Raw genomic sequence first — 23,029 nt, 5'->3', positions numbered from 1 at the left:
TATTTTGGTAGACGACATACACAAAGTTTTCATCTAGATTTTGCCATCTTATAAAGAAATTGTTGTCTCCCATTTTGTTGGACAACTCAACAAACAATCTAGACTTGCGTTCCTTGCCAAACTGGGTGGAGTTCCTGAATATTTTGGAGAAGGGGTCAGTAATGATTAAAGAAAATGATGGTCTTGATTTGCATGATGGGTCTTCATTGTCAGGATCCGTTTCAGTTCTGCCAAGGATGATATACTTGGAACATAGCAACAGGCAGACATCATATTCATTCAGCTTGGAGTTAAAAGCCTGTGAAACCTTATTTAATCTCTTTTGCAAAATGCCCAAATTCTATGGCAACGCAAAATTATTCTCACGTTATGCAACTTATATGCTCAACATTGAAAGGTGATTTTTGGTGTAATTTCTTCATAATTTGCATTTAATACCTGCTATAGTTATGAAAATGGAAATTCTATAATCTGCAGTGATCTTATCCTCCAATGCAAACCCTAGAGTTTCAAAATAGAATTTATTTATTTCTTTCCTGAGTAAATTGATTGCAAGGAGTGCAACTTCATGTGATAGATCCTAGTGATGAAGTTCAGCTTCTTGTAATTAAAATTTTTCTGGATTTATCCATTCCCAGGTTGTACAAAAACTGTCAATATTGCAATTTTGGTTCTAAATGCAGTTTATTTGTGCGTTAGCTTTTTGTGTCATGTAGAATTGTTCTCTAAAATTCTTTGAAAACTGATAGTCTATGTTAGAGGATATGAAGTTCTGGTTAATATTTGAATTATCATTTTTAAACTTTTTTTTTAAGCTTGACGCAGGAGGATGTTAGAACAGGCCAGGAGGGACCAGTACCGAAGGGACCGGCCTGTTTCTACAATAGGCGTAAGCTTGTTCCATCCCATGCGTAATCCACCCCCTTGGGGGTGGGGCCCAACAGCTAAGGCAAAAAGAGGAGGTGGGTGGGGCCCAACAGCTAAGGCAAAGAGAGGAGGTGGTAGTTGGAGGGAAAGTTCAAAGTGGGAGGGTAGTTTGTGTATTTTGTTAAGTATTCTGTGCTTTAAGTAGTATGGTTAATCCTAGGGTTAGGTTCTCTTCTTTTGGCTGAATTTGGAGTATTCTTAGGGTGATTTGGCCTCAAGCCAGCAGTTAGAGAATTGGGAGAGCTGGACCCTCCTCTTCAATTGAGAATCAATTGTATCTTGTTATTTTCTTCTCTATTTCATCAATTACAAAGTTTTCCCATGTTATTTCTCTTTATTATTCTCGTGGTTTGTGTTGGAAGATTGCTAAAATTAAAATTCAACAAAGGTTTTCGTGAGTTTTACAAGCACCTTTCTAGTGCTGTCGTTTGGCCTCAACAACACCCCTGCTATATTTCAGTCTCTCATGTGCAAGGCGCTCTGGCCATACCTCAAGAGGTTTGTTCTGGTCTTCTTTGGTGACATCCTGGTGTACAGTTGGTCAGCCTGGGAGCACCTAGAGTACTTGAAGGTGGTGCTAGAGGTGCTACAGGGGCATCTACTGAGTGCCAACCCGAAGAAGTGTTGCTTTGCATAGCCCATAGTGGAGTATTTGGGGCACGTGATATCTCAAGAGGGGGTGGCCGCTGATCAGGCCTAGATTGAGGCATTATTGAAGTGGCATCTACTTAGGAATTTGAGGGAGTTAAGGGGTTTCTTATAGGAGATTTGTGAGGGGGTAGAACACTATAGCCTGACCAATGATAGAGCAGTTGAAGAAAGATAGCTTCTTGTGGGGAGAGGCAACTATCTAGGCCTTTGAGAGATTAAAGAAGGCCATGACCACTGTACGGTTCTTGGCCCTATTAGATTTCAACCAAATTTTGTGGTGGAGACTGATGTATCGGGGTATGAATTGTGGGCAGTGCTCATGCTACATCACAGGTTCATAGCTTACTTCAGCCAGGTGTTGACAGCCCGAGCTAGGCTGAAGTTAGTCTACGAGAGGGAGTTGATGGCTATTGTGTTAGCTATTTAGAAATGACGTCCTTACTTATTCAGCTGAAATTTCATTTTTCGGACGGACCAGAGGAGCTTTGAAGTACCTGTTAGAGCAGAGGATGGTAACCGAGAAGCATTATAGGTGGTTTTCAAAGCTGTTGGGCTATGACATTGAGATTCGGTATAGGCCGAGGTTAGTGAACAAACCGGCTGATGCTTTGTCCAGATTTGGTATGGGTGTTGTTGCTCTTGAACTAAGATTCTTTGAAGGTTTCTCTATGTACTCAAGGAGTGAAGTAGTTTGATTTCCAGTAGCAAGTTGTTTAGTGAAATCTTAAGCGAGAAAAGTGTCACGACCCGACCCGACCGGGACGGATCCCGCCCGCACCGGGCCGCGACCAGCCAAACAAACAGACCAGGATCTGGCTTTGGAATCTGCTTCGGAACTGATTCTTCCAAATATTTCAACTCAAAACAGACGCACAGAGCTACTATGAAACATCAAATGCAGTGGAACAAATCATCTATATTTTTCTCTTCCTCAAAACAATCATCTACAAATACAGTACATGGCTGACAGAAAGAACAAAGAAGAAAAGTCATGACTGTACAAAAATCAAAAAATACAAAATATCTATAACTGATAAGCCTCTGATCGGCCCGGCCGATCGCACGATCGTCCTGGACGATCTGAACAAATCCATATCGGCCTGGGACGATTTCTCAGGATGATAATTAATTTTCTTGGACGATAAAAACCTCTATTCTCTGACTTGTGCCATCCACTGATCGTCCCGGGACGATCCCAGATCGGCCCGGACGATCCCTACAGGAAATCATTCCTGGAACTTTTGTACAGAATCTGGAACAAAAATTGCACTGATCGTCCCGGGACGATCCAGATCGGCCCGGACGATCCTGGAGCAGATTTTGATGTTACAAAAAGTGCTTAAGGGTGAATGTATGAGTATTGGGTGTTAAACCACATAATAATATCTTGTGTCTATTTGCTTTGTGGCATATGTTTAATTCTTGTACATTTAAATATTGTTTATGCTTTAATGTGCTTTTGGTGATTCATATGCTTAATGTTCCTATGCCATTGTGATTGAGTAAATCTAATTACTTATTCTCATTATTTAATTGCTCTCACATATAATATATCTATCTCTAAATCGGCACTTGTTTGTTACTTTAATGTTTGATGCTATTAGATCTTTATCTTATGTGGTTGAGTAAGTCTATTTGCTTTGAACTTTTTAGGTACAACACTCACTTATATCTCTACTTTATATTCAATGACATTGTACTTATGAATTTATTCTTGTAAGTTGAGTTTATTGATCATTAGAATTTATGCTAATCAAATGTATCGTACATTCAAGTGCATATTGCCCGATTACTCACATTTACATAAACCATCCAAGACACTCACACTTGTGTTGCGTGTTTAGTTTGATTTGTCTAAGTATTCATTTTTGCATATTTATTATTTCGATTTGAGTAGCGGAGAATTTTGAATTTGATACTTTAGTAGTATCGGTGCACACCAAATTCATTCTCTATTTGTGTGCTTTGATAACTTGTCAATTGATATCAAAGCTTAGTGTTCATAATAATGATTTTGGCTTAACAACCGGAAGTAGATCCTAATTGTGCACGTCTTGGATCTTTATCGTTTGATTAATCGTATCATTATCCACCTATTTTTTGGTAAATTAAACTTTGATTACAACAACAACAACAACATCAAGCCTTTGTCCCACAATATGGGGTTGGCTACAGAATCCTTTTTCGCCTTGTGTCCGGTTAAAAGTCAAATTCTCATTTTAATCTAATAAAGAAAAAAAAATCTTTTGTTTATGTTTTTGCACAATATTAATTCCAAATTATGGTTTATTGTTTTGAACGTCATTTTATCTAGTTGTTATGCATTTGAATTGAATGGTTTAACTTCTTGATCTATTCTTATTTTCACTAAGTACCTGATTTTACTTGAGAGAGAATGACTTGGAGAGATTTTATTCAATTTTTCATTAATCTCTTATTTCTTAAAAATTCTCTTATTTCACTCATAATCTCCTCAAAAAGCAATTAAAAATATATCAAACAATTTCCTAAAGTCGGATCCAACATAAAATATATTTAACGGCGATAAAAGAATAGCCGTTGAAGCTCTTTAGTTGCTTTGCTTGGAATTCAACTGGATGCACAAATCATCATGTGGAAATCTCTTATGCGTATGAAGAATTGAAGAAATGAGGAATTTTAAGTCACCTAATGGTAAACACTTTAGTTTAGGCGTATGAAGATGGCATTAATGTAATTATATGAAACTTTATTTAAGAGGTAATTCTACTGGGATATGAACTAATTGGTGAAAAGTGGCAATCTTGCAATTTCAGCGAACTTTTAATTAGTTAAAAATTTAATTCCTTATCAATTTAATGAATAAATAATATTTATATAAAATTTTATATATTGTTTCACAGCTAAAAAATACTTAAGATCCAATGGTATTAAAATCAGATGCTAATGTTGCTTATATAAAAAATATATATTTTTTTTCATTTAATAATATGGAAAACGGATCCAAAACTTTTTAACAAAAGATAAGCGATATAAAATCTAATTAACATAGAAATATTTGCTAAAATTTTATTTAAGTAATTTTCTAGATATTTAGCTATTAAAAATAATTTTTGAATATTTTAAATATATGTTGAATTGATTTTTTCATGAGAGCTTGAGCCAAAGATTTGATCAAAATGAAAGTAACAAATCCAAGCAATCGATTAATTCATTTCACCTCACTAAGTCTTCATGAACTTCCTTTGATAATTGTAATTTCAATCATTTTTTTTATCTTATTATTTGCTTTCTTCAATCTCCAATTGGGTCATGTTGCATTGAAATGCCCTTTATCTTATCCTTTGCTTTCTTTAATCTCCAATTGAGTCAAAATGCTGCTACAAAATTGTTGCTAAATGTCAATCCTGAGATTACTTTGTATAGATATTTGTAATTTTAATCATATGTTTATTATTATTAAAATTGAGCTCACATACATCATTGCTCATGCGTTCAACATCAAGAGTCTATAGAAGGCCTTGGTTTTAAATGAATAATATAATGTTATTCTCTTTTCATTAAAAAAATTCTATTAACAACAGTGTTTGTGTGATGACATCGTTGTTAATGAAAATAACATTACAATGCTAAGTAGCCTATGAAATCTGCTCCAAAGAAAACTAAAATCTTAGACACAAGCCACTAGAGATACTTTCTTGTAGTAGGATTTTAAAGAAGTGAGCGCATGCTAATGATGTCACAACAAAGTAGTGCTCTAAATATTTAAAAAATTGGAAAATGCAATTAATCCTTCATCCACACCCGTCGCTTACGATAAAAGGCTAAGAACTAGTGAAAGAATACTAGTGAAGCATCAAAGTTTGTTTTGATATATTGTAGGAGCCTTATGATATCTCAAAATTTCCAAACGTGATATTTCATTTGCAATAAATTAAGTGTCACAATTTATGCATGAACCAACAAAGATTCACATGCAAAAGCTTTTCAGCACTATTAAGTGCCTTGGACCAAGTATTAGTGCCCACTGCCCACTCAACCATGTTGGGCCTTTTATAGGAGACACTTTTTTTTGAGCCTTGCTTGGCCACGGTAGGAATCGACCAAGACCCATGAAAGTCATAAATGACATGGAACCCTTTATCCTATTCAAGTCCTCTACTTTTATACAACTTGTTAGGAGTCTGGAACACTAATGACCCAAGTTTTTCCCAATATATGAGCATATGAACACTTATTAATCCGAACGCTTTAACCAATAGGTAATGATACTATTATATATTGAAAATTCCCATTCTTATCCCACTTCCAGTGTGGGATTGTTTTTTCACAAGTTTTTTCAAATTAATTCAGAAAAAGACGAGCACCCCTCCTATTACAATGTTTTTTTTTTCTTTTTTCTTTTTTTCATTTAATTCCTTCTTGTTCTTAATTGTGTACATTGGTCAGCCCTGATCCTTCAATCTTGGGGAATGCAAACATATGTGGATGGCGACAATTTGATTTTCTTTGAATTCTTACTTATGGATATCTCCAAACCTTTTCTTGATTCTGACTCTATGACTGTTTTATTAATCCAGGCATTTGCTATCCAACTTACTAAATCATCAAGATGAATCTTACACATATGACCCATTTGAGTTGTTGAGGTTGTTTGTGTCTTGCCGAAGGGCTATGAAATATCTTGTGATGGGATCAGCCGAGAAATTAGGTGTCATAGAGTTAAGATCCATCTGTGTTGTTTTTGATTGCTCATCATCTATTTTATGGCTTTTTAAGTCAGTATACAATGTTGCTGGACTTCCAAATGAATTTTTTGGGGAGAGAGATTCTACTCTGGTGCATGACATGATTTATTCTTTGATAGATCACACATCTTATGTAATGCTGAAAATTAGCGAAGCAAAAGCTTTTGCTACTTTGCATTTCCTATTGAAGGAGATGTTTAACAAAGATCAGATGTCACCAAATCATCACGGTTTGAATGATAATGACAGTTCCCCTAGATCCTTCCAAACTTGTGATGACTGGGAGCATGTGGAACCGATTGCCGAGGTTTTAAAGGAACATGCAGAAAAGTTTTATATTACCTTGAAAAGTTGTGTTAATTCTGTTAATCTAGATGCCTGTAGCAACAGTCCGGAGTGGAATAAATTTTCTTCTGTCATTTCTTGTTTTCAAGCGCTCTTGTTGGGCCTAACATCAGCTTGTGATAGCATGTTCAAGGAAATGACCTTAGAGATTCGGCAAATTTCAAGCTTGACGCTATATTTTGTCTCTAAACTTAGCAATCATATTGCTGTTTTTGATGACCTTATAAACTTATGCTTGAAGTTGATGGTTTTAGATGACAGACAAGCGATTGAAAATGTCTTAAATGACCAAGATGATACTTCAATGTTAGACTGTGTTGAAAGAACAATGAAATTGTATACACCTATTGGTACAGCTAAACTTTCCTGCTGTCCAAGTGAACATACTAAGAAAGATAATGCTATAGTGGGAGAGGAAATTAAATCCTTTCAGTCTGCTTCGGGTTCTGCAAGTAGAAAGGAAAGATCAGAAGCTTCTACCATCAGGAAACAAAGCTCACCAGCTTCCCACATGAAGTGGGCCATTGATTTCTTCCATTTAATAAATAAATTTGATATACAGAAATTTAGAATCTCCAGTGGATCATTGTTACCACGTTTACTTAATGATATGAGTCCTCAGGTAGCTTTTATACTCAGACAGATCTTTACTACATCTGCAACAATTCTGAGGATTAAGTGTATGCCATCATATGATACACATTTGAAAGACCAACCTTATAATGATCGATCTGTTTTGATTTCTACAGTTGTTATGTTTGAAACTTCTTATATTATCTTGCAAGAGTTGTCTGAAATGATTGGCCCACCATGCTGGCTTTCTTTTGCTTGGTTGGATGGAGTGCTAACATATTTTGAAGTTGTTGGGAGTCTATTTAACTTTGTTGAGCCGGATATTTCAAAAGATGTTTATACCCATTTAATTGACTTGCATTTGAAGGCCATGGGGAAATGTATTAGTTTACAGGGAAAAACTGCAACTTTATCTTATCATGATATGGTTTCAGATACAAAGATGCTTGAAGTACAAAATGAAACAAGCTGGAATTCTTTGAGATCTCTTCAGCATGGAAAATATGGCTTTGTCGCATTTAAGACTAAGCTGAGAATGTCAATCAAAAAGTATATAATGATACCGTCAGTGGTTTATCTGAAGATGTCCATTCAAGTAATTGAAAGAAAGTTGGTTGGTGTGAGGCAAGACTACACATCAATTTATGAATTAAACACAGGAAATATGGATGGGGGAATGGTCTCCTCAGATTCTGCTGCTAGTATTGAATGCTTTGAGTTGATTCTTGAAACCTTTTCAGGTGCTTCTCAGTCTGGTAATTTTTTGTTTAAATTTATTGTTAAAAATGAAATAAGAACCTTTAAATTTAAATTTTTACAGAATCTCAGCTAGTTTTATATATGAGCAAGTTCTGAAAGAGTTTGAGTTTCCTATTAATATTTTTGTTCGTACTTATTAAAAAACTTGTGTTAATGTTGGTTGTGATGCTTTTGCGTTTTTGTAAGTTGTTAAACTATCACTAGTTTTTGAAGGTGAAATTTTTTTGCTATGGACAAACATCTGTAATGTTGTTTTCTAACTGTAGTCTTGACTTGCAGGGCACAATAAATTTCTTAAGAAAAGCATGCCGAACTTAGTTGGTGCCATAATCAACATAGTTTTGCACCTTCAAAAACCATCAATCTTCTATGTGGAAAAATTTTGCCACAATAAAAGTAAGGTTGATACGGATGCAGGTGCAGTCATTCTTAAATGTATCGAGGTTCTTACGAAAGTTGTTGGAAGACGTTCATTCCACATGGACTCAAGCTTTGTTAGCCAGTATTTCCACATACCAATGGCCCTCTTCACTGGATTTCGTAAGCTCATGGCTTCTCGTGTTTCACAGAATTCTTCTATATTCTTTTGTAACAAAGAAAGCACTCCTTTGGCTGGTAGGAAACTGTATGTTTTAGACCATCAGTTTTCTATTGAGCTGTATACTTCATGCTGTAGATTGATGTGCTCCACTATTAAGAACCAAAAAAGGTACGAACTTGTATTTTTGGCTCCACTTAAACTTAATCTTTTACTTATTCTACATTTCTTGTATACTATATGCTCTATTTTATAGAGAGAATCGAAATGATCTCATATGCTTCTATTCATGTAGGTTGTGATGTTTGATAAAATGATGGATGACTAGCATATATACTTAAATATTTTTTTTGGTGCTTATCTTATGGAAAATCAATGCCATTAGAAATTTTAATTTAGAATATAAATGAATCTTTGACTTTGTTGGTGAATATTTATGCTTTTGTGTAAGACGAAATCTAAACAAATTATAAGCACTTTCCCTAATTTCAGGGCTTGGTATTATCATGAGCATAAACTTCTATTTGAATTTGATGTTTATATAATAAACTATAATCAAAGGAAAGGATATAGTTGCCTACTTGTCTTGGTTCGCATTTAAAAGAAGATGAATGTTTCGGTACAATAATATATTAAATTACTAAACAGTGGTTACAATGTCAAAGCTTGAGATTGTTGTGAGATAGCCTTTTATGTAAATTTTCATTTTTTAAGAAAAAATATAATGCAAATAAAAAGGCAGTTGTCTTTTATTCACGTTAAGTTGTAGCCTTGAAAGCATTTTAAGTAGAGAAAACATTATGATACAATCAGGTGGTTCTATTTTATTTTTGATTAATTGGACATTTGCAATACTCTGAGTTACCACTAAGTTATCACAATTTTTTTATAGTTTCTAGCCATATTACCTTTGTCCTTTTTCGTTCTTTTTTTCCCAACGAATCTTTCAGTATTAATTCCATCTTATTTTCTTATTGATGCATCATTTACCCTTCAAAACCTATTTAGTGTAATTTTTGTATCATATCTTCAATGGTATCACTCCCATCTTTTATCTAATTCGAATTTGTCCTTTATAAGTTTACCGCACATCTACAGCAACATTTATTTCAATTCAACTTAGATTTTAATAACTTCTTTGTTTCCTAAAACTTACATTCATGGGAGATAGCCAACTCACTTGGAATTTAATAATCTGTTTCTTTATCATGCTCTCTTATTGCATATACATTTCAAGGTGCTTCTTTATTTTAAGCATCTACATTAACTCTATAAGTTATACCCTATAGTATATTCCTATTCTTTTAATAATAGATATTCATATAATGCACAACAATATGCATTTATGGATAATTAATCTTTCAACAATATTGATGGATGGATACATGTGATTTCGCATTTACAAAAATTGCTATTCATTCACACAATCTTTATTCTATGAATTCTAAATCTTTTGAATATTTTTTTAGTATCTATATATATATATATTAATTTAAAAGAGATCTTATTTATTTGAACTATATAGTTTGCAAATACCACATACTAGGATATCTCACTTTTGACTATATTGTTAGCTTCTCTATAACCATTATACAAATTTAATGTTGATCCTTGATGTTATCTCACTTGGAAATGCATTTGTAACTCCATAATTAATAATAATTGTCATTATTACATGTTCATATCTTAAGTAACTTAATAATAATTTCGTAATATTTAACCATGTCTTATCAAGTAAATAACACGTGAAGTTTACACACAAAGAGGGAGGGGGGATTTGATTGGATGTGTGGTGGAGCTTCAGAATTTCTTGTGAAATCCTTCCCTGCTTGAATCCACACAATTTGTACATAAAATTAAACAAATAAACCAAATACATACAAACAGGCGCAAGATGCAATGTAAATAATATATTATTAGGCTAACACGTGAGTTATCGAAAGTCAAACACAATAAAGATGATATTAAGTCAAACACAATAGAGATGATACTTCACTCAATTACACAAACTCATGGCTTGTGATCAAACCAAACAATCAATTTATAAGTATAAAAAAAGTAAATGGTGCTGAGTCAATAGTAAGCTATATGTGATTAGTAAAACTAACAAGACAATAAAATGAATCTATTTAGCCATATAAGCTTTGCATCTCTTATATTATCGAACATCAATGATGCATGAATTAGTGCTTGCATAATCATAATGATGGTGATTACAAATTTAGATGATTTTCAGTTTGATTGTCAAGTTCAAGCACCAACAACTATAGCAAGCACAAGGGCAAGTAGTCATCAAATCACCTCATGAAACTTATCAAACTAAGCAAGTAGTATTGAGCAAGAGTAAAAATATGTTAAAGAGCAAATGCATAATAATTTTTTACGTGGTCTACGCACATCCAAGTCTAAGCACTCCCTCGCTTAGGATTGAATTAAGATTTATCTTTATGATCAACCCCTTTTTTTAATTGCGGGGTAGCCTATATCATGTGCTTTCCCACACATTACGTACACAATTGCAACATCTCTCTAGATGGGCGAGGCAAACCCACAATCTTGATTTAAAAATAAATATTTTTTCAAAGTTCTCTAAAACTTTGGTGTTGTACAAGGCTAACATGGACTAATCTATATTGTATAATATTTGCAAATGATAGCTAAATATACATAAGAAAACTCAATAAAAAGTAATTAAGAAAGATTAAAGGAGAGAGATCATAAAAAAAAATGAAATTAAGAAGCTTTCGAGATGACAGCTTGGAGTTCTTGATTTTTTTCCCAAATAATATACGCGTGGAGGCACAAAATCTTTCATTACCTCTTTAGTTATTTTCTAATTATATGCTATATTTATAGGTCAAAGAATGGCAGAAGAAAGCTCTAAAATCACTTTAAAATTTTCTCAAAACTAATCTCCAGCAGTCAAAAAAACTTGTCATAGGCCAACTTGGGCTATGTGTGAGCCTTTTATATGTGCGGTTGAAGTACTTCGAGATGGCTTGTTTTGCATGGTAAGGGGTAGGATGATAATTTTATAATAAGTTAAATCTCTTATTTTTAGCATAACGTAATAAAATTTTGACATAAATATAAGATATTATATATCAAAACACATGCAAATAACTCAATTAATTAAATAGTTTTAAACTTACGACATTATTAATATAAGTAAGCATACTTAAGAAAATTTAATGAAATATGTGAAACATTTGGAGTTAATAAATTTGCTAATATGTAGTGACATAATTAATAAACTTCATTTAAATTACCATTGAACTTATCCTTATTTAAATAATAATATAATTAACATATTTATCATACAAAAGCAATTTAGGTAAATTTACAAAATTAAATAAGACTCTCATCAATTTTTCAAACAAATGATTAGCATCATGTCAAGCATTTTAAGCACATGATCACTATTTGTTTAATTAATAATATAATTTAAGCATAATTGTTTAATTTGCAATAAATTAAACAATTGGAAAATAGTAATAAATAAATTCTAAAAAATCATAAAAATTATAGAATACTTTTTGTGACATGCAAAGTATATTAAGTTTAAATTAACTTCTTTTTTTTTCATCATTCTCGAGACTTGTTATTATTATTGAACAATTTACATTGAAAATTGCTAAACTCACACGCGAAGCTAAATGACTTGGAACTTCATTTTGTGCATTAAGTGTTCATGAATTTGCCTTCTTTAGCTCATCTCCAAATTAGAAAGGCTCTAAGCTACACAATCATCATCTTCATAGTTGTTACTTAATTGAATTACCTTAGAATTACTTTTCAAATCATTAGATGACACCACTAAATGTTTGTTCTCGTTAAATCACTAATGTGACACATGAGTCAACTAGGCTCATGGGGTCAACAAGGTAATCCTTTGATTTCCCTATTTACTTTTTAATGCTTTCCTCTATAGTAGAGCTTCTTGGCAGAAAATTGAATTTGTTTATTTAGTGATTTTTCCTAAGCTTTTATCCCATTTCTTTTCCCTATAAATTCTTTTGATGACTCAGTTACTTTATTCTTCCTTCCACAATCCTAAAATCTAATTTCTAAAGAATTGGTATAAAAATGTTTCCTCTCATATCATTTAGCATTCTCTAAATATTTAAAATTTAGTTACTAAACTATGTCATTGTCTCTTAGTTCTCCAATTTCAATAGTTATATCTCTATGGATATACAACTCTTTGCTTTTGCGAATATTCAATTTTAATTCTGCTTCCCTTTTTGTGGATCATTTTGTAATATATTTCATGATTCTATATATTATTCTATGTTAAAGAAATATTTATTAAAATGGTTCTTTTCATATCATTTAACCTTCTCTAAATATTTAAAATTTAGTAACAAACTATGTGATGTCTCTTAATTTTCCAAATTTCAATATTTATCTATGGATGTACTCCATTTTACCTTTGCCACATATTCAATATTAATTCAACTTTACTTTTTAGGTCAATTTGTAATGTATTTCATGATTCTATAGCTTATGTTTTTTGAAAGAAATCTTCAATAGCAAATCTTAGTATCATTAAGAAATAATTTTCAACTTGTTGTACAGTCATACAATTCAGATATAAGATACCTTTGCCTAACTTACAATACATTCATATGAAATATTAAATATCGGATCATGATTTACCTGTCTCCAACAAATTAAGAAGTTTATGATCTTTAAAATTTTGGTTGTATCAAAATGCTTTCCTTCAAAAATTTGATGAGTGTACTTTCATGGGAGAGTGAACATATCCGCCCCCTCACGCATTAGTTGGTGTTCCAGTTTTTATTTTCAAATAAGCTGATCGGTCTTACAATTTATGATTTTTAGAAACAAAATTCATTTTCTCTCTTCACTCATATGACTCTTTTAAAGTTAAAAAATGCATTGAAGGTTTGCTCTCAAATTTTGCAAATTTTAGTAGGGTAGTTAAGTAGATAATGGTTCCCACTATTTCCTTTTGTGCATAAGGTCTCAATCTCCCATGTTATGTGATCTTTTAGAGCATCTTATTTAGGTTTCAATTTAATATGGGCATGCCATTAATAAATTTGAATGTTTATTTCATGTGGTTCGTATCAAAATTGTGCTAAGGTTATAATATAATTTTGTTTGAGGCATCATGTAGATAACATTATGGGCCATTAACTAGTTGGTGTGTGAAAGTCTATTTTAGACTGTTGAAACAATTTGTAATAAACTTGATTGAATTCATTATAAAATTGGTGCTTATGTGAAGATAAATACAAATGATAGAATAAAAAAAAGTATGAATATTCTTAATTAAGGTAATTTATTATAGAATGAAGAAAATACGTACTAATAAAAAACTTTTCAATTTAATAAATCTCTACCATAATATTCCTTCACTGGCTAGAGCGAATATGTCATGAGGAACCAACTTCCTGCAGGTGGAGTGATGATCCTTTTTCTCATTACTGACGAAATGACAATTCTACTTAAATATATTTTATTTTTTCATGAAAATAAAATTGCTAACAATATTGATTATTGCATGATTATCATGCTTATGAATCGCAGACTCAGTGACAAGAAGCCAATCTCTTCAATATAATTTTTTATCTATATCATTTTACATGCCAAATGCACCATAGCTCTATTTTCATTTTAGCGTCAATAATTTACTTTTCTTGCTTTAGTTGCTTATTCATAGAATAATATTTCCTTCCATAAAATTATAATACCCTTACGTGGATTTTTTAATCTTCAACAAATATATCCATGATTATCAACTTCAGAGTAAGCTTTAATTTGTAAATAATTTGTTTTTAACAAATTAGCTCTTTAACTTATGACTTCTAATTTCTCTTAAAATTCTTAAGATAACATCTCAATGCTTCTTCTTTAGATTTTGCATAGGTTGATTTAGCATGCCAACATCAAAGAAAATATTAGGTCTGGTTCTGGTAACAATAAGATAGACAAGCTTAACAAACAAATAATGATTACAAAGAGTTCTTCAAAACTTTCCTCATTATTGAAAATATGGAAAGTATCCGTATGAGAGTTAACAAATTTGCGCACATGAAGCCTAATTTCTTCAAGTTTATAACATATTTCTTTTTGGAAAAAAAGACCTTTTGTAATATGTAAATTTGATGCCAAGAGTATAGTTTGGATTTCCATGATTTTTAATAATAATTTTCTTTTGGAGATATTATTTAATTCCTTTTATGCTTAAAATATCATTTCTATGAGCAGAGCGTCTTCAGCATGTACTATAAGAATCCCACTCCTAAAGGATGAATGACTGGTATAGTGGTATTATATAGTGATCAACTGTGCTAGTTCAAAGTCCAACTTCATTAAGAACCTTGTATAGTTTTTTAAATCAGGCTCAAGGAATTTTTTTTAATCTATATATGGATCTTGATGGGTATTAATTTTGTTCTTCTCTTTAGCAACTTACTTGGGATGCTTTTCCATATGAACCATTTCAAAGTGATTGTCTTAAAGAAAAAGTATTGCCCCAATATGAAGTAGGGGCCACATATATGATTAATAACCATAGTAGTAAGGAGACAAAGATAGTGTAATTGAGTCACAGGGAAAGGTCTGAGAATAGACGATACCATGAACTTGTAGGTACACTTTTGTGACCAACAAGGCTTTGTAGTGTTTAATAGCGCCATATGGATCAGACTTGATTATGAAATCATCTGCATGGAATAGGCTCAACACCAGTAAGAGTTTATCAGGTCCTAGGTGTGATGATCAAGGAGAGCCCTTTAATTCAATATTAATATCAACTATATTTTTCCAATTTAATAGCAGTGTGCCTTGACATGTCGTTGGAATAGAAAAAATTGAGAGAGATGCAATACTATGAAATGAGAAGGATAAATGGTCAAGGGAGTTAAAAAATTAAATTGAGTGGTGAGTTTAGTGTTGATTCCTTTCGATAGAGTAATTAGGAGATGGAGAACTGTGGATGCTAGCATAAACATATACTTAACCATAGAAGATGGGATCCATAGAAGAGCATTAAAAAGTGACTATTGACGCTAATGAGTATTAACCTATATTAGAGGAGTTTGTACCTAAGCAAGAGGTGAAAGTGAAATAATTGGAGGAAATTTAGTGGAGGAGATAGAGGGGTAGTGAGGGGATGTTTCTTGAACGGTAACATCTGCGAAGATATTGACATGAGTGGTAGAGAGATCAAACATTGATAACTTTATGAGTTTGTGAATAACTCAAGAAGATACATTTAATAGCCTGTGGTGAAATTTTATCAAGTCCATAATAAAGAGAGTGAATGAAACAAATACAACAAAAAATATAAGACTTTAGGGGAAATACAAAATTATGTGGATATAGGAGAAAAGGGGTGCTCCATTCAGACTAAGGGAGGATACCCATTTGATTAAGCAACATATAGTTAGAATGACATCTTCTAGAATTGCCATGGAATGTTCATTGTGAAACAATTAAGGTACAATAAACATTGAGGGGATGACAATGCTTATGCTCAATTACACTTTTTTTTGGAAAGTCTAAGTGTAGGGTGACTAATTTACGATATCATATATAGTAAATAAGGAACAAAAAATGGATTGTATATATTCCAGAGCATTTATGAAACAAGTAATTTTGAGAAAAGTAAAAAATTGGAAATTTATTTCTTAATAATATTGCTTAAATGTAAAAAGGTGTCCAGATCAACGCTTTAACTTGTATGCCAAAGTAATTTTAGCATGATTATCCATAAAAATGACAACAACAACAACAATGTCAAGCCTCTATCCCACTACGTGGGGATCTATAAAAAAGACAAAATAATAAAACCCTAATGAGTCAAGACAGGACTTGGACCTTTGACATTTGAATGTCTCTTGTTAAAATGGAGCATTACTTTTAGAATATGTTGCGCTGGAAAAGGGGCACAATAGTATTTTCTATACTCGTAAACATCACATTCAAACTTAGTGATAGAGGATAGAAGATGAGTGAAACCCTGAAGATGACAATGGATGATTGAGTTGACAATACCATTTCTAAGGGGAGATGGTGGAAAATAAAGCAGTGGATGCGGTTTTAGAGAGATGATATTTCCCTCCAATTTCAATGCTACCACAAATCTTCTTTGTACTAAGATCTAGAAAAAATATAGAGTGAGAAAAAATTAGTGAGTAGTTGTGGGGTTTAAATAAGATAATTTTTAGATAGCATGTTTATTATAAGTGAGTAATATATAAGACATTGTCTAAAGTTAATGTGAAGGAGATGCATGTAGATCCTCTTCTAGAAACACGAGAGCTAGATCCGTTAATTAGTAATGACAGTAGAAAGACCTTGCTTAGTAAGAGAGGAAAACAATTGTAAAATTTCCTATCATTTGGGTCGAAGCACTCGAATGTAAGACACAAGAAGTATCAAAGTGAGCAACTACAAAACTAGAGGAGGAAATTATATAAGGGGCATTGAGTTGGATTGGAGTGTTTTAGTTGGTGATCATTTTCTTCTTGGGAGAGAATATTACTAAAATGAGCATTAACAGAATTAGTAGTAAAAGTGGTGACATGTTGAGCAGCAAGATGGTAAACAAAATTGTCCCAATATTCATCACATTGGTGATTAGTTCTTAGGTAATGCTGGCAAAGTTGAAAGGAATTATGAACACCAAGACCATGATAACCATGAACGGCTAAGCGTTAACAACAAGAGTAATATGTTCAAAGTCAAAAGAAGGCAAAGCAGCAAGCTTAATAACTTGGAGGACAAGAGAGAGAGAGAGAGAGAGGAGCCATTGCAAACTATAGCGTCGGCCATTAATTGGGCTTGAATAATCTATAGTAATGATGATCAAAGAAAAACTTAGCGATATAAAATTGCTCATTATGCCTAGTAGTGCCACACTGTGTTCAATGTTGAATGGTTGATTTTGAAGAAGTTTATTTCATTTGCCTTTCAATATACTATAATAAGCTTGAACAGATTTTCCACCCTATTATGAACCGAAGATATCATATTGGACAATATATACCTTATAAATGTTACTATCTTAAAAACATGTGGACTGAAGAAAAACTCACATTTCTTTAGTAATCTCCTAAAACATGGCAGTTGGAGTCAATTGTTGGTTTAAGACTATTGAGTATTCATGTGCAAACATTATAGTCAGGAGATTGCCACTTTGTTTATTTGGTGGTGACCATTGATTTAGAAGCAGGAGAATTTAGATGCTGAATTTTCTAATGAAAACAAATGAGCAACTGAAAAGCTCAAGATCAAAGAGATAGTTAGTTCATTCAATTAATATTTTATTTAATGCTTTATACCTCGAGATAAAGGCTTGGAAATACAATTCCTGGGCTGTGTGTGAAAAGTGGTACTCCAGACATTGAGATCTCTACACATGCACATCCATATGCTCACTTGGTCTCTCTCTCTCTCTCTCTCTCTCTCTCTCTCTCTCAATAACACACACCCCAAAGTACAACATTGATGGAAGGTGCATATCTTTTAATCTTTGTTAGTTGAGACTAAATATAAAAAAGTTCAGTTGCACTTTTCAGTAAGAGTAATTGGTGGCAAATTATTATTATTTTTTTATAGATAAGAGCTTATGTAAAAAATGGAGGTTTCTTTGGTTGGCCAGGGCATATTTAATCAGAACTTTGATTACTTTTTGATATTTTCATCTGAACCATCGTAGTGTTATATTTGTTTGAAAAACCATGTGAGCTCAAGAGAACTTGATGGCTTTAAGAGCTAGGGCAAAAGGGATTCACATGCTCCCGTTGCTTAAAATGCTCAATATGTGCATATGTGCCACATGGGCCATACATACATACATATATACACACACAATAGAAACAACATCAAGCACAATAGCAACAACATCAAGCCTTTATCCCTGTATGTGGGGTCGATTACATGAATCAATTTTCTCCATTGTGTCCTGTTAAGAGTCAAATTATTATTTAAATTTTATAAAGAATGAGAATATATATATATATATATATATATATATATTCAAATAGTCAGGAATTGTGAAAAATAAAACCTAAAACTTGTCAAAGGAGGCCCAAGTGATCTTGCGATCCTTTTGCTCTTTTTGCTGGTAACTGAAAATAATGAAAGCTTATTTATGTAGTCATTTAAGTGAATGATAGTTTCGGAAATTTCAACATCATAGGTTTTGAATTGAGTTTTGGTCGTTAGCATTGAATCACAACCCACTTTTTACAAACAAACTGTGTAGTACAATTTAGACATTGTACTGCAGCTTGAGAAAACTGGAAGGGCAGCTTTTCTTTGGGCATAAAAGTTAGTAGTATACTTATATTGGACCACTAGATATTCTTATTCATTATGTTGTGATTATTTGTAGTGTTTATGTGGCGGATGGCTCCTTGAATTACTTTATTACAATTACGTGCTTTTACAATGTAATAAGATGCGACAGCTCTAATAGTGAAGTTTCATACCAAATACTTTTTGATAATTACTGCAATATGATTTCCATGCATGCTTCTCTATGTTGATCTTCGAATAGCATTAATATTTTTAACCAACAACAACAACAATAACATCAAGCCTTTGTCCCACTTCGTGGGGTCGGCTACATGAATCTTTTTTCGCCATTGTGTCCCGTTAAAAGTCAAATTCTCATTTAAATCTAATAAGAAATATCATTTCTAATATTTTCTAACCAAGTCTTTTTAGGTCTACCTCATTAATATTTTAACCAATTTGGTTTAAACTCATAATTCATCAACTTTCTATGCATTTTACGTTATTAGAATTATGTTTATTTGCTTGAGATCAGAACCTTTGTTGTGTGAAAGAATTCCTTTTATAATCTGCTTATTTAGCATAGAGTAGCTTGGTGCACACCATTAGGTCAAAGTTCCAATTTTCATTGTTTTTTCTTGCAAATCAACTTCTTGTTCATGGAAATGCAGGAAATTGATTTTTTTTTTGACACCTTTATAGTGAAGCTGAGCGATGCATTCATCTGCTTGAGGAATCATTGAGCACTATGCTAAGCTGTTTGGAGGTTGTGGACTCTGACACTGCTAAAAGAGAGGGATATGTTTCTTGGGAACTAGGGGAGGCAATAAAATGTGCTAGCTTTCTCAGGAGGATTTATGAAGAGGTTTGTCAAAGCTTATAGAATAGTTTCTTTTAACCTCTGTCTAGCGTTGTGCTTTCTAGAACTGATAATTTTTTGTTACTCTTTTTGCATTGTTTGTTACTTTGCCGGTGCGCTATATTTTAACGTGGATTATTACTTGAGCTGTGTAACGTTTGAAAATAAATGAATACACTGCTTAATTTTGTTTTAAATTTGTTGATTGACAGAATAATTCTAAATCTCGGCACTGATGATTTGTACTCCGTTTACCACATAATTTTAAACATTGCTTGCAACATAGGTTTGGGCTCTACTTTTTTAAGTTTTTTAAGAGTTATGAATAGGTATACCCAATGCACAAAGCTCTTGCCAATGTAGGGGGGTCTAGGGAGGGTTGATGTATCCTCCCCTATTCTTGCATTTGCAGAGATTTATGTAAATCTAACCGATTACTATCAAATCACATGAAGGCAATTTAACTGTTGATCCAAGTCCCGCCGTCTATGTTCCATCTTGTAAATATGAATAAATCAACGAAATGTATAAAATTATAAATGAGAAATTTATTTATATAAAGTTGTAAATGAGAAATGTATAAAATTGTAAATTGGTTAAAAGGGATATGATTATACCAAAGTTTAAGATAAGGAATGATTTTGGGAGTTAATCTTAGGGATGTATAAATGCTTTTGAAGTACACTTGTTGTTAATTTACTCACCTGCTATGATTCAATTATGTTTGTACAAATGGCATCAAGGAAGCTAGTCATTAGGCAAAGGATGGCCTTGCTTAGTTAAGCTAGCTTTCATGGATTGTGATCTAGTTGACATTGTATTTGAACGATTCAACCACATCATTGCTTGAATCGATGAAGACTGGCTTGATCATAATGATCAATAGGTGGGACTCAACATGATCAAGTCAATTTTGCAATCATCTTAGTCTCCCAGCTCTACTCGGTGAAATAGATTTGTTTACATCCAAGTTGAGAGCAAATTTGATGAGGACATCTGCCTGAGATTCAGACATGTGTATCGTCGGATGAATCATAGATTGATGGCTATGATTCAGAGTCTGTATTTTTGATGTATTTTCTATTATTTATATTATGTTGCATTTGCGTTTTCCCATTTTACCCCCATGGGGAATTGAGTATATGTTGTAGCCCAAGGGCACTTTAGTCTTTTCGGTTTTCTTTTGTTTGAGCCTATTTATAGGACTCTTGCATTGTATTGGGATGATGAATCAATAGACAAATTTCAGCTTTTCTTTGCTCTTGTTGCTTGTGTGCTTCGGAGAGGAGAGATCACTCTAGGAGAGGGCCAACGCAATACCCAACAGCCGCTGGAAGGTTCGGCTCTCGGTTCTACCTTTCTTTTACTTCTTTCTTAGTTCTTTTTCCCTCCTCCATACCGCCGGCCACCTCTTGATCCTCCCCCAAACCCGAAAAACCCCCACATCCCCACCGTCGGCCTCCTCAACCCCTAGCCACTCGCCGTCCGCCAAACCCCATAGCCGCCGGCCCCTCTAGCCACCAGCCTCTCCCCAAGCCTCCATGAATTTTGAATTTCAAAATTCAAAACCCCATTCAATACTCACCTTATTTGCTATTTCTAATTATGGAAACTTTTTAAATCTAACTCTAATTTAAATTTAAATTAGATTTAATATTCTTATTGCTTAATTAGCTAACTCATTTAGGAAGCTTTAAATACTCCCCCAAAATCTCTCCCTCTCACTAGATGCCGCCGGCCCCCCCTTCCCTATTTTGCCCATGCCGCCTCTCTCTAACATAACCCCCCTCATTAACTCCCATAATTGGAGCTTAAATCAAGGATCCCATTAAAGCCTCCCAACTTTCCCTCTCAAACTCATAGTTTCAAATTCAAAATTTGAATCCCATTACTCCACTTTCACCCCCTCTCCAAAACCGGCCCATCCTCTCCCTCTTACCCACGGCCAACCTCTCTTCCCCAAAGCACCACCTCTCTCTCTCCCTTCCTCCTCTACTTCACTCAAAGCAAGTATGAAGGGCCGACCCGGACAATGATCACAGGTTCGTTGAAGACTCCCACAGGCGGACTGACATCATCCGATCCACTTTCTTCGAATTGAATTTGGGCGTCGACAACTCGATGGAAGAATATGTGGATCGCATCCTTTATCAATTAACGCTCTCAATTGAAGAACACATCCGTCCAGGACGGTTGTTAATTGGCGCTTATCCACCTACATCTACTTTGTCTACCGACCCAACGATTACTTTTCGAGTTTTCTACGTGGTATTAGCACATTCAACGTGGTATAAGCTCTAGGAGCATATACTACCTCATGTTCTTGTAGTTTTAATGATTGTCATGTGTATGAAATCCTCAATTTGTCTGGGAATTCTTGATTTGTATTCTTTTTGCATAGGAGATGAGTTTGAAGAGGCCTATAAATACATTTAAGATTATAACGTGATGGACTTGGGACCTTTTGACTCTCTAAACCTTGAGAGGAACCCTTTTAGATTCCTGAAAGTCATAGAAAGACATCTTTGAGCCTTGAGCACCTTTTGACGTCTCTTTGTCTAGTGGAGAGATTGATAATAAAAAGAATCAAATCTTCCAATTTCTCATTTTCTCTTCACTCCTCTTTTCTAAGTATTATTTGTGTCGATTTCCGGTCAAATTGAGAATGTCACCCTTTGGCAGTCAAATGAATATATATATATATATATATATATATATATTATTTTCACATGAAACTGTACTACTGTCCCTTTTTTGATCTCAGTGCTGGCCATTTTACTATTGAGCTTCATTTCTTTTGCATCATCACTGGGCAATACCTGCTACTATCATTTCAGATGCGGTTCTGAGCTTTTAAAGACTAAATTTTGTGCTTGTGTAACAGAGGTTTCATATATTAAGCAATTTTATTAACAGGAAAGCAGAGCAGCTTTGCTGCTTAGATGTATTTATTAAGTTCGTCTGATTTGGGCTTGTCTTTGATAACTTCTCCTAAATGCTTTTGATTTATGCAAGTTGGCACTGATTTCATGTTATCTGTGCATCTTATGCTTTTCAATCTACATTTTATGTGTTCATTATTTGTTGAATGCATTAAATGGGTTTCAAAAAGGCATACCCATCTCCCTATGCTCAGTTGAGTTTCACCATCTCTCCGCTTCCACAGCAAAGTTATAATCGTATAAATATGTTCTTCTTACTTGATATTTTGTATACTTTGTCTATGCAACTTTTTTAAGATACATAATTTTTACTCATTTGCAGATTCGACATCAAAAGGATGTTCTTGGAAAGTATGCTTTTCTCCTCCTTTCCAATTATATTTCTACCTTTTCAGGGTGCGGCCCTTCTAAAGGTGTCATTAGAAGGTATGTA

General features: G+C 33.4%; 1 protein-coding gene across 5 annotated transcripts in view; it reads left to right on the top strand.

The window, feature by feature from the left end:
• LOC110107847 overlaps positions 1-23,029 on the top strand; it is a 28,194-nt gene that overhangs the window by 4,138 nt on the left and 1,027 nt on the right. For 2 of the 5 annotated variants that reach the window (XM_020838269.2, XM_020838268.2), the window contains exons 4-8: positions 12-397; positions 6,138-7,963; positions 8,262-8,691; positions 19,498-19,660; positions 22,919-23,022. In XM_020838269.2, the coding sequence (XP_020693928.1) occupies positions 12-397; positions 6,138-7,963; positions 8,262-8,691; positions 19,498-19,660; positions 22,919-23,022 (2,909 nt within the window). Of the gene's footprint in view, positions 1-11; positions 398-6,137; positions 7,979-8,261; positions 8,692-19,495; positions 19,661-22,918; positions 23,023-23,029 lie in introns of those variants that run through there. The other 3 variants (XM_020838267.2, XM_020838266.2, XM_020838271.2) reach the window with 2 other exon arrangements.

Source organism: Dendrobium catenatum, unplaced genomic scaffold (assembly GCF_001605985.2).
Source record: "Dendrobium catenatum unplaced genomic scaffold, ASM160598v2 fragScaff_scaffold_1583, whole genome shotgun sequence".
In the NCBI taxonomy this organism is placed as follows: Eukaryota; Viridiplantae; Streptophyta; class Magnoliopsida; order Asparagales; family Orchidaceae; genus Dendrobium; species Dendrobium catenatum.
Note: the sequence above shows the minus strand (reverse complement) of the source record. Positions and strands in the feature narration are given on the sequence as shown.